The following is a 12,936-nucleotide window of genomic DNA, read 5'->3' on the forward strand; positions in this document are numbered from 1 at the left end:
AGTTGGAGAAGTCATAAGTCTGTCTCATGCAAGCCTGATGAAGCCGGTGGACATAAGTTCCATTAGTTTATTTTTACAAGAAGGGCAAGGCGTTATGGTGAATTTACCTGCCCAAGGGGTTTGCTGCTCCTGCCCTTTGGTTTCACTCCAAACTTCCAGGCATTTCCTGGTGAGAAGCTACTGTGTGAGGCGATCTTTCAACCCTCCCCCACTCCTCTGTTCCCACATCCTTCAGAGATTTGGGCCCTGGCTTGGCTCACTCTTTTGTCCTTTGGTATTTCCTGTTGCTGGAGGTGGGAAATACCTGCTCCAGTCTCCTTCCACCAGTGGTGCCCAGAAGAACCAGCCCTGGGTAACTGATGCAGACCAGTCCACATGGCATGCAACTCTGGGAGACAACTCTATCAGAAGAACCCTAGGAGTTCTGAAAAGCCTGATGCTTTTTTCTTAAGACTGCACTACTAGTGTAAGCTATGCGGGATGGCAATTAAATTGGCAAATTTAATCTTTTCAATGTCCAATCCATTGTCATTTAAAAAATATTCTACTAAAATCATTAGCACCTGTTGCATTCCTTTCTAGTAAAAAATAAAATATTGTATGATTGAGTAGAAACTATCAATGCAGTTTCAATTCTGGGGATGTATCCCACAGATACACTTTACCTAGTGGAAATAACTTTCACACAGGATTATTCATTATACCGTTTAACAAATATACTAAAAGTCGGAAACAATCTACGTGCCCTTCAATTGGGAATTGCTTCGGTAGATGATGGTACACCCATATACTGTACCCTCAAGAGAGAACGAGGAGGCTCTTTATGTGGTAATAAGGAATGATGTCTAAGGTTTATCGTAAAGTTAAAAAGGTAAGGTGTAAAGCACGTTATACAGACTAGGCCAGCATTTGTATACAAAAGGCATAAAAAGGGATAGGTATGGGATCCCTGGGTGGCGCAGCGGTTTGGCGCCTGCCTTTGGCCCAGGGCGCGATCCTGGAGACCCGGGATCGAATCCCATGTCGGGCTCCCGGTGTATGGAGCCTGCTTCTCCCTCTGCCTGTGTCTCTGCCTCTCTCTCTCTCTCTCTCTCTCTCTGTGACTATCATTAATAAAAAAAAATCTTTAAAAAAAAAAAAGGGATAGGTATGTGTTTATTTTATACTCATAAAATAATTCTCAAGGCACACAAGAAACTGACAACAATATCCTTTAGTACTTTTTAAAATTTTGGGCAATGTAAATGTACTTCATAAATAAAATAAAATAAATAAGCAAAAACAAACAAACAAACAAAAAAACAAAAAGGACTCACTTTTTTAAAAAGTCTGATTGAATTTGGGGCGCCTGGCTGGCTCAGTCAGAAGAGTGTGTGACTCTTGGTCTCCGGGTTGTGAATTCAAGCCCCACGATGGGTGTAGAAATTACTTAAATAAATAAAAATAAAACTTGAAAAAAAAATCTGACTGAATTCCCATCCACATTATTTCTGCTAGATGCTTAGATCTTTCTAAAAAGTCCCCTTGGGTCTGGGTTAGTTTCTCCTCAGTCTTGCTTTGATTTGCTTTAACAATAAGTTTACTTAATTTGGGTCATGGAGGGGAAAGTCACTAGTCGCGCTCAGATTTCTAGTGAGTGGATCACTTTCTCACCAAACCCCTCTCTTTTTTCTGGAGACAAGGAAGTGAATCTGAAAAAACTCTGAACTCAATCATTATAGGATCACATATGCTTCAACGCATCAGCCCCTGGGGTTACCAGTGCACCAAAGCGCTGAAGCCACCTTGTAAACCTCTAGGCAAGGGTAACATGCTCTTCCATCATCCATCATACTGCGTAAAGCATCGCAAAGGCAGAACTGACAAAGCCCTGGGAAGTTTATGGAATCACAGCTTTTTCATACGACTGTTTCATTTGCCTTAAAAAAAACAAACTCAAGAGGACAAAAATAGATGAAGAAGAAGAAGAAGAAGAAGAAGAAGAAGAAGAAGAAGAAGAAGAAGAAGAAGAAGAAAAAGAAGAAGAAGAAGGACAGCCCTGATCATAGGCGGTTTTGTTAAAAGACTCACAATTTCCTTCCTGATTCATCGTTCATCAACAAGCTGAAGGCACCAGCAAGCACATGTATCCCTGGGGTTTTGGCTTACTTGCTTTTAAGATGAAATTTCAAGGGATGGGATGCATCTCAAAGCAGGGGCCGTCTTTTCATGATGAGAAGGGCAGCGATTGTCCATCTCTCATTAGGGACAAATGAGCTTCATCTTACAAGATCCTGAATAGAAAGTCTCTCGCTAATAGCCCATTGTTTTCTCTCTGGGAAGCAGAAGCAGTCCGTGGCCTGGAATCATTGTCGGAGAATTGGAGAAGTCTCTTTGGGCACAAGAAGAATGGAGCTGCCGTTTCTGGAGATAGGCACTCAGTCTTGAAACTCAAAACTTAAGGGTGCCTTTTAACTTGCTGCTCCTAAATTTACCTTTGACTCCTTGATATGATACACAGGAGGGAAAAAAGGAGTGCCTTACTCCCTCTTGTCTTAATTTGTCTAGGGAATATCTTCCTTTATCTAGTTTTGGGGGGTTTTATTCTTCTCTTTTTTGGGTTCAAAACCACTCAGGGACTTTTCCTGATTGGGCATAGTGATGGAAACATTCTTGGGTTGGGGAGTAAGTGCTGAGCAACTCCGATAGCACTGAAGCTTTGACCTACAGCTCTTCATTTTTATACTCGGCAGACACACGATGGCTAAACTTTGTGCCCTGAAATGCTCCGTGTGTTTCCTCACCTCACAGCAATGACACAGCTCACCTCGCTGCCAGACCAAATAGTTGATGAATGATAGCACCCCAGTGTTCCATAAATATCAAGTACTCTAACACCTGGAATGCACAACTTGGAAAAGACAGTGCTTAAATTCCAGTTGCCTTTTCCAGAAAATGTAGGCTCTTCACTGCCTTGTTGGCTCTATAGCAAAAACAGAGACTCACAGCTTTCCTCCTCAGATTTATGAGAGATGGGCAGAAGGCTGCAGGGCGGAGGTGGCTTCTGCAGAGGCATGCCTCATTTGTATGCTCCAACACTGGCGATCGCACCCAGAGTTTGGGAACACGATGGTCCTCAAGAATTGAATGTGAGAGAAGGTGGCTGCTTGTTGATGGGAAAGCCTGGCTAGAATGGGTTGGATTAACTGTATAGGATAAAGGTGCCTGCAATTGTACTGTGTCAAGGGGTAGAAAGAAAACACTGGTGTGTTTTATTCCATACATTCTGCTTTAGGGGAAAGGCAAATCAGACTTCAAATGATAGAATTTTGGAGGTGGAAGCAGACATTAGTCCAAATGTGATTTGCTCATGAGGAAATGTTGAGGCCCAGAGATTTGTCCTGAATCATAAAGTGAGTTGATGGCAGAGCTGGGTCTATAACCAGGACCTTTAGACTCCCAGGGCTTTCTCAGCTGCATTCCAGGCTGGCTGGCCCTGGACTCGCATTGCTATAGAGTGCACTGGGCGGGCAAAGGCTCTGTGAACCGGAACACGGCAACACGGGAAGGTATTATTACTGCAGGTCGTTGTTCCAAACACACCTGCTGATTTGATAACCTACTCAAAAGAGAAACAAATTTGGAGTTGCCTGCTTACTTTTCTCATTATCTGAATGAACAGGAGGAAAACAGCAAAATAAAATCCAGAGATCATCTTAGAATGATATCAAGCCTCTACCCTGTATTTGATGTACCCCATACCTCAAGCCCTCTACCCGGGCTTCAACTCTCTTAGAAACCAGTAGCACTCCTCCCAGGTTTCCAGAACCCCTCCAGCCTGCCCGACTCTGAGAGGGGTGGCAGGCAATGGGCAGTAGAGCCCAAAATGCTGGAGAAAAGGAGAAACCAGGGAGGTTGCAAACTCAGATTGGCCCCACATGGTACAAACAAAAATGCACTAGGGAGCAGGTTAAAACATTTATTGACAACATTTTCTCAGCAACCCTCTGCCCGAGAGAGATGTCTCCCGTCAGGCGTGCCCTCCATTGAGCATTCTGGATTGAGATAAGGGCTGCGCTGGGGGATTACTTTCTGCTTCGGCTCAGGAGGCCAGGTGGGTGAGGGACAGATAATGACGGTATCTCTTACTCGGAGCCTTTCATCTCTGCCTCTCAAAGCCCTTTACAACCACTAAATCTCTTCCTACAAGTCTTCCTGGCTCTCTTCTCTAGCCAACGAAACCCTAGACCTAAACCAGGTGACCATCTTCTCCCCTTCCTGGCTTGGCCTCCCCACATCCCTGGGTCTCCATTCTCTAGCAGACAGCATCATCAAATCGGTGTGTATTTTCATTTGGTGCCCCCAGCAAAGACGCAAGCAAAAGACGAGGGGTTTACAGGGTCTATGGATATCCTACCTGCCAAGCCCTTAAGGAAACTATTAGAAGTTACATGGTTGTAAGCGGCAGAACTGGGATATAAGTCTTGGCAGAGAGGTGTTACAATTATTCTATTTTACACATGGAGGAACAGAGGTTCAGTTCCAAAACTGGGACATAAAACCTAAAATGCCTGCCTCCAGAATCTATACCTCTGATCCACTCCCCAATACTGTACTGGATGAAATCCCCACAGTAGGAGGCAGCTCCCTGGAATGCTTTTGGAGAATGAAATTGAGGGCCAGGATCCAAGTGGGCTGTGAGCACACATCAGGTAGTTGTGACTGCTGTCCCTGACAATTTTTCTGTATTTCTGCTCCCTGGGGGTGAAGACAAAGCAGAGGAAAGTCACTAGTCCCTACATCCTATCTCTGTGTCCCTTCTCCAGAGCAGGGCATGGTGAATCCACTGTTTCTGAGCTCATTAGGCCTCATCCCTTCCCTCCCAGCTCTCTGTCTCCAGAAGCCTCTCTGAAGAGCTGAGCTCCACAGCACCAGGGGAGGGCCTATCCCAGAAGCCACCTTTTCTCATAGCTTCCTGAAGCTCCCTCTCCTCATTTCCGGGAAGTGTTGAAGAAACCATAAATCCCAGTGTGGAAATTGTTCACCATTCTTTGGGATTCCTGTTGTCCAACGGGTGAGATGCCCATCTCTTGGTTAGCTGAGAAGCTGCCCGCATGGGTGCACACAGTGCCCGCACCACCAACGCAAGCCGTTGGCTCCTTTGGTCCCATGGCCAATCATTTCAGTGCAGCAGCCGATGGCTAACCACATCAATAAACTTTTGACTGAACTGACTCAGCTAGATACTGTGTATGTGTGCAAGGCACAGAATACCACTATGGCCTTGCTTCATGCATAAAGAAGGGCCTAGAGTTAACAGCGTTCTGAGAATAGTCTACTTACAGAGTAGCTTATGCAGGAGGATAATCTGATTCATTGATTATTGTTCAGTCTCAACATCCAAATACCTTCAAGATATGTACAGTGAGCCTCTTGCACTCTCTGTTGTAGCATTTGCATCTCAAAATCAACACATCCAGAAAACTGAAATCACCCCTCCCATTCTTGTCCCAATCTTTTTCTTCTATTGTACCTTTACCGGTAGCACCTCCACCCACAGGCACCCAAGTCAGAAACTGGACCGGCGGCCTGCAGTCCAGCTCTTCTGCTAATGCTCACATGCAATTAATTGTCAGGGTGCAGGAGTACTTCTGGTACTGAGGTCTCAACTTCACCCCTCCTTTCCATCACTCCTGTTGTTGGGTCAGTGTACACCCTTAGCTAATTGATGTCTTAAAACGGGAATGGATATGCCCCGAGGGCAGGGACCAGCACTTGGAAGAGTGCAGTGGGTGAGAGAATAAACATAGGGCCAGAATGGTGGATTTGAATCCCAGTCAATATGCATCAGATGTAGGTAAATATCTGAGCTGGTTCCTTATCTGTGAAATGAGAATAAGAATACCTCTCTCCCTGGCTTGTTCCAAGAATTAAATAAAGCTAATGTGTTAACAACACTTACAACAGTGCTTGGCACACAGTCTAAGTGTTTGTAATGTATATTATATGTGTAATGATAGATGAGAAGACCGAGGCTCAGAGCAGTTAAACGCCTCCTCCAGGAGCACACCGCTATTAAATCATACAGTTGGCATATAAATCCACGTCTACCCTTTGTCCGAAGCCACACTCTTTTTTCCCCACATGGTATATCTAAGGCCCACATGGCTGTTAAGAAAGCAGAACTTCTAAAGTATCAACACAAAAATCGTATATTATATAGAACAGTATGGATAATATGATCTCACTTAAAAAAGGTTAGAGATAATTTAGAAACTGCCTGTTACCATTTGTCTATTCTGAACCTTGTCTACTCCCTTGTCATCTCATTTTATTCATCTTTCCTACTAAAAACTACCTGTGGACAGAGACTCCCCGTTGCATAGCACAGGCCAGACACCCAACATTTAGTATTTGTTAAACTGTTGAATAGCACTGAATCTTTAAATAAAACCACACATTTATTGAGCAGACAATAGATAATAGTAGGTAATATATGAATGTGGTAAAAAAGCCTTCAAACCATACAAAAACTTTATTTAGAGGAAAGTCATATTCCTTCTATCCCATTACCAGATCTCCAGCTCCTATCCCAGGGGCAGCCACAGTGGCCACTTTCTTGTATCTCCTTCATGTTGTTGAATGCATTATATTATAGCACAATTTACATTCATTGCTGAAGAGTATTAGGGAATGATGGGAAATGCCTTATACACATGTTGTCAGTATGCTTTCTTTCTTTCTTCTTAAATATTTTATTTATTTATTCATGAAAGACACACACAGAGAGGCAGAGACATAGGCAGAGGGAGAAGCAGGCTCCCTGCAGGGGAGCCTGACTCAAGACTTGATCCCGCGATCATGACCTGAGCCAAAGGCAGATGCTCAAGCACTGAGCCACCCAGGTGCCCCAGTTGCTATGTTTTCTTTTCTGAGAAGTCACCAATTTTTCTCAAACTCATATAAAGGACAGACCAAACATAAAAGTTGTGTGTGTGTGTGTGTATGTGTGTGTGTGTAGACACACAGCAGAGAGAGATGCTAGTTGCAGTGTTTGTGAACTCCATCAATAATTCTATCGCAATGCTTTGTAGTTTCCTTCCCCTTACAGCTGGTCTTATGACCCATTTTTTCAAAAATTTTTAGCCTGAGATTTCATTTTTCATTTTATTGTGCAATTTGTTTCCTGGATATGGAAAGATGGGCATTCTGTGACTTGACCACGATGAAGGACTTTCCCTGTCTCTCAGCGACATGTCTAAGGTCACCCTCATCCCACTTACCACAGTCTGAAACCAGAAAGTGCTTCCTGGAGGGAGAAAGATAGTAACTACTCTCCCCGGTGTGGTTTTTGTCAGACAGATGCCTCCAACAGCCCTGGTAGACACTTTATCTAACGGCTTTAATAATGAACCCTCTTAAAGGGACTTAACACTTGGCCATGTCTTCTCTTAGGTTGCTAATTTGCCCCCGTTAGGTGGATTTGTCACAGCATGGCACATTCAGACTTTGACTTTGCTTAGACATGACATTAGAAATGTCAGTTAGAACTGACATCAAATTGCACAAGTGGCTCCAGGCCTGTGCTTGTAGAGAAATTGGTACTGAAATATTTACAATTCTCTACTTTAATCTGAATATACGGATTCATGTGTTTCTACTCCTCCTCTGTAATACTTTTCTAGTTTCCACTTCTACATACTAAATGCACATTGATTTTATTTCAAAGAGACCAAACAAAACAGATTGAACCAAAAAATCCACCCAATATATAGATTTTTTTTTACTTACATATATTTTTTTATTAAAAGAGATTACAACCTAAGAATTTGGTTATTCTCAGTTCCTCTTTGGGGAAACTAACTTTTCTCCTTCCTTGCTAGAATTTTTTCAGCTTTTTTCTTATGCTGCAGCAAACAGATTAGAGAGTTGAAGTCCAGACATGTTCTTATTATTCTTTTAGGGCTAATGTAGACACGGTACCCAGTGACAAGCTAAATGGGGCCTTTGTTTCCATTGGGCCCTCAATGGAAGACATATCAAGAGATAACTGGAGGGTTCTTCTTTCTCTCAGTCTGTTCCTGAGTTGTCTATTTGCCATTCCAAGTCTTTGGTGTAGACGCAGTGGTCTCCCTGACTGTCAATGAGCTCTTTTTATGTGCTTCTTTGTTAGTGACTTCTTGTTACTTCTACCTCTTCAGTTTCCATTAGTAAAGCCAACCATGAGGACATCCTGCCAAGTTATCTACCCCGGCTCAGCCAACTCACTGCAGTTCTCTCAAATGTTAGGAAAGTCCTCACTGGGCTAGGAAATGATCTCAGAACTCATAGAGAAAATGGACTATTAAATCTTGGCATTATTTTCCTTCTATTAGAGATGTCTTTGTAATCACTTAAGAGCTTGCTTCTCCATCAGTTTGCCTCCCATGTGCAGGTTTCATTACTTTCCCTTCCTCTATTCTTTGAGACATTTCTAGAAATGGAACTCTTCTTGTGTTTAGAACACCATCTTGAATAAGCGTTTCGGCATCTTTTCCAAACATACTCTAGGAGCACTGAGCTCTATTATTATGGGGGTAGGACTGCAGAATAAATGAGTATTTGTCAAATGAATGAGAGGGATGTGGCTTAATCATTTGTAGGAGAATTATAAGTTTTCTGCTGATTTAACTAGGTAAATCATATAGTAAAATTACAATGCTATGTGAATGTATCTAGCATTGCTTGCTAATTGGCCTCTACCAAGATGCAGCATTTCTCTTCCTGGTACCTCTCAGAAGATGCCAACTAGTTCACAGAGCAGAAAGACAGGATGGCAAATTGGTTAAGAGAATGGCCTCTGGCCTGGATAGCCTGAGTTGACTTTCAGCTGTAACATTTAGTATCTGCATGACTTTGGACAAGTTGCTTGATTTCTTCATGTTCACTATTCTCAGACATAAAATTAAGATCGTATGAATCATATCCACCCACTCACGCACAGGCCTGAGGATTAAGTAAACTAATATAGGCAAAACACCTACAAAGTAGTTGGAGTAGTACTATATAAATGTTTGCTATTATTATGTGGCAGCAGCTACTGTTTGGCTTGACGGTCATCCAAGCATTTTACATCAACTTCCAAGACAATGACACAGCACTGAAATACTTTTCCCAGGAATGTATTTAAACCTGGGAATCTGGGGTGCCTGGGTAGCTCAGTTGGTTAAGCATCTGCCTTTGGCTCAGGTCATGATCCTGGGGTCCTGGGATTGAGCCTGGGATTGAGTCCTGCAAGAACTTGCTGCTCAGTGGGGAGTCAGCTTCTCCCTCTGCCCCTCCCCCAACCTGCATGTGCACTTTCTCTCTCTCTCAAATAAATAAAATCTTAAAAAAAAAAAAAAAAAAAAGCCAACCTGGGAACCTACTAAAAAAAGCCCGTTGCTTCTCTGAGTCAATCAGAACCTTTTCTCTTTGAACATCTCTAAAATTAGTTGAGCAATCATCAATCACCAACAATTACTAAAAAGGAGCAAAAGATGTTGAAATGGAATATGTTTAAAGTCCTGTGACAAACTATTCTCCTGTTGTATTTCTATTTGCCTACACTTTAGGAACCCTATTGTTTTTCGGATAAAGTTATTATAGTTATGGGCTACAAAATTTTCTTAGTTTTTATTGTTATTACCTCTTTATATTTGATGGAGATCTTGGCAAATTCCAAATTCAAACTGTACACAAATGCCCCCCTTCCCCTTTTGGGTCACATTACTGGAAAGTTAAGTTAGACAATTTTTAGAACATGGCATTGGCTTATACGTTTATTGGCCTAATGGTTTATATATTGGTTCAGCAAAAAATTGCAAGTAAGTAGTTTCTTCAGCTATATTTTAAAGTAGGATTAATGCCACCCATAGGTAATAAACGATGATTTCAGATACCAATAAATCAAACAAAACAATGTTTTATTAGTACAGATTGCTGTTAACAATGCTACATTTGTAATAGGCTGAAAAGTTTCAGGAAAAGGGGTAGCTATTTATGGCAAGAAATGAATGAAAAAGATCTGTGTCAACATTTTTCTCAATTTACCTTTCCCAGTCACTGGGTGGGGGAGTGCAAACATATACAAGGCTCAGCCTCTTCCTCTGGCATGATGTTCAACTTCAAGTCAGCACCAGTTAGAATATAATTACTATTAGGAACCTGTACCTCATTTTGGGTGTACTAATTGTATAAATTAGTTTTAAGTGAAAGTGACATCGCATAATGATTACATTTGGGCCAAATCTAGCATGCCTGCTTGTTTTTACTGTTATTTAACTGCTCAGGCCTAATGATTAAATTATCACTCTTTTATCCTTACTCCAGACAAGATAACATTTGATTTGCTTCCCTTCTCCACACAATCAATTGATTTGCATAATGCCTAATGATGCTTCTTTCAGATTCCCATGTGTTTACCATATATATTGCTTCAAACATGCCAACAGACTGTCATTTAATGGGAGGAAAGAATCTTCCACTTCAGATAAAGCCGGGACTGTTATTTTGAATACTACAATCAGTCCATCTGATAATATGCCTAGGCAGTCAGATGCCCCAGAGAAAACAAGACTCTTTTTTTTTTTTTTGGTTGTTATCAAGTGACTTACCCACAATGACTGCAGTGACAGTGAGCAGCACGAAAGCATTCCGAAATAGGTAACTTTTAACATCCTCCTTTGTGATGTTCTGCACCTTCCTCTTGGCCAAGAGTGTGCGCTTACGAACTCCTCGCTGGAACCTCTCCATCCTGCCCCCTGTCCTGGGCTCTTCTTCATTACTTTTAGTCATATTTTATTTCTCTAGGAGAGTCTCTTCTTTGCACTTCAATGTCTCGGAATCACCCCCGGAAAGCCAGATGTCTTTGGTGTTAGAGAACACAACTAGGACAGAGAGAGAAGAGACAAGAGTTACAGCCTGCAGGGGTGAGAAGTCCGTGCTGCCCCACAGCAGGGCGAGCTGTTGGCACACTGCATAACCTGAGTAGGACTCAAGGGCTAGAGAGCCCGCAATGCCAGGTTTCAAGGCTGGGATGTGCACATTTTACTGGACCATGTGTGAGAAATGTGCATAAATTCAGAATATATGAGCAATTAAAAAAAGAATCTACGAGCAGAAACGTGTGTTCTATTTAAAAAAATTTGCCTTTCCCATTCCAAGGAGCCTATAAAAGGGTTCATCAGAGCCCAGCGTGACTGAGCAGCTCCCACCCCCTCGTTTCCCCCGAATCCAGCCAAGTGCTTTTTGCACAATGTTCACTCTCAATAAATGTCTAATTGAATTGAATGCACAGGAAGCGCTCAATAATTACTTGATGGCTTTGTGTCGTGTACATGGTGAAGGCATAACCAGGTCAATAAAATGAATTAAGATATTGATATTTCACCGTCAGAGCTTTCTGTTATATATAGTAAAGTAATGATTTTCCTCATTAAGGAAAAGACATGGTAATATCAGTTAATAAGTATAGTTGTGAAAAGAATGCAATGAGAAGAAAATATGCACAGGGCTTCGGAAATATATTTGATTGCCTTGCAGGGTCCTTTGTAAATGTTTTTCCCTGAAATAAGCAAAGTTCCCCGAGCCCATCTATACATTATCCGGATGGCACTTCATCCCCATTTTTACTACAAGTAGAAAGTAAGTATTCGTCTTTGTGGCAACCATATCAGAGCCTTCTGAAGAAACCATCAGCGACTTTCTGGCTATTTCAAAGTTTGGGATTTTGCGAAATTTAGGATGTTGCTCTACAACCGATGAGATGAATCCAATTTTCATTCCAAACTTTACAGTGTGGGGTTTCTAGTTTCTTTAAAGTCCTCCTAGGTTATTCTAATACGTCTATCTCTCCTTGGGGGAGAGAAGTTGTTCTGAAAAAAGCCAAAGGATTCCTCCCGTTTTAGTAAGATTCGTGATCCATAATCTTTGCCGTGATCAATCCAAGTAAAAGTCAGTGATGCCTGTGGACGCGTGTGCAGAGCAGCCAGCGTGTGCGTCTGTGGGGGAGGCAACTGCGAAGCAGAAGACAAGTCCAAGTGTGGAAAACAACACTCATCTTAGCAGTTTCGACTCCAATAAACTTGCAGGTTGGGGGGTTGGGGGGTGTCAGCGACCACACGACCCACAGCTTGCTTAAGACTTCCCAGCAGATCAGAAGCTTGGAGTGGGGGGGAAGGGGGGGGGGAAAGGAGGAGTGACACGAGAGACCAGATTTTTTTTCTTTTTCTTTTTCTTTTTTCTTTTTCACTAACCTCTGGGTCCCTTTCCAGTCACTTTTTAAGGCCGCTCCGCCTCGGTTCTTTGCGGGCTCCGGAACCACACAACCTACCCCGCATCCAGCCCGAACGACTCCACCCCGCGTGCAGCGCGGACGCGGCGCAGACACCAGGCGCTCGCTGCCTCAGGTCACCAACGCGGACTTTAGCACCGCGGCTACGGCTTTTCGGCTCGCCCGGGGACCCCGGGGACCCCCGGGACCCCCCCGCCCCCGCCCCCGCCCCCCACGTGGCGGAGAGGCGCAGCGGGCAGGGCGGCCCCGCGGGCGTGCAGGGCGTCAGACTCACCTTCGCCGACTGTGCCCGGGTGTTCGGGCCCCGGCGGAGCGAGCGGGACGCGGCGCTGCAGGGACGGCCGGGCCCCGCCGCCAACGGGCCGTGCAAGCGCTCTGCACCCGCGACCTGCCGCCCGCGCGACTTAAGAAAAGGGGCGGAGCCTGCGCCCGGGAAAGGGGGCGTGGGGAGACACGAAACCCCCGCGGGGAGGGAGGGGGCGAACCCGAGGCTTCTGGAATATTGATTAACCTCGGCTCGCCGGAGCGTGCTTGCAGGCTTTGCGTTTGGCTGCTTAGAGACCGCTTCCACGCTTTGTCGGTCCACTTTCATCAGGAAGGCAGAAGGGGCAAAATATGAAGCGCACGCACTCCCAGAAAGCTGG

General features: G+C 43.7%; 1 protein-coding gene across 1 annotated transcript in view; it reads right to left on the bottom strand.

Annotated features, from left to right (window-relative positions):
- Positions 1-12,706, bottom strand: part of SLC1A3 (solute carrier family 1 member 3) — a 78,169-nt gene extending 65,463 nt beyond the window's left edge. Inside the window, exons 1-2 of the mRNA XM_077896204.1 lie at positions 12,567-12,706; positions 10,614-10,886 (exon numbers count right to left, since the gene is read on the bottom strand). Coding sequence (XP_077752330.1) covers positions 10,614-10,794 — 181 coding nt within the window. The 5' untranslated portion in view covers positions 10,795-10,886; positions 12,567-12,706. The remainder of the gene's footprint in view (positions 1-10,613; positions 10,887-12,566) is intronic.
- Between the last annotated feature and the right edge of the window lie 230 nt (positions 12,707-12,936).

Source organism: Canis aureus, chromosome 4, assembly GCF_053574225.1.
Source record: "Canis aureus isolate CA01 chromosome 4, VMU_Caureus_v.1.0, whole genome shotgun sequence".
Classification (NCBI taxonomy): Eukaryota; Metazoa; Chordata; class Mammalia; order Carnivora; family Canidae; genus Canis; species Canis aureus.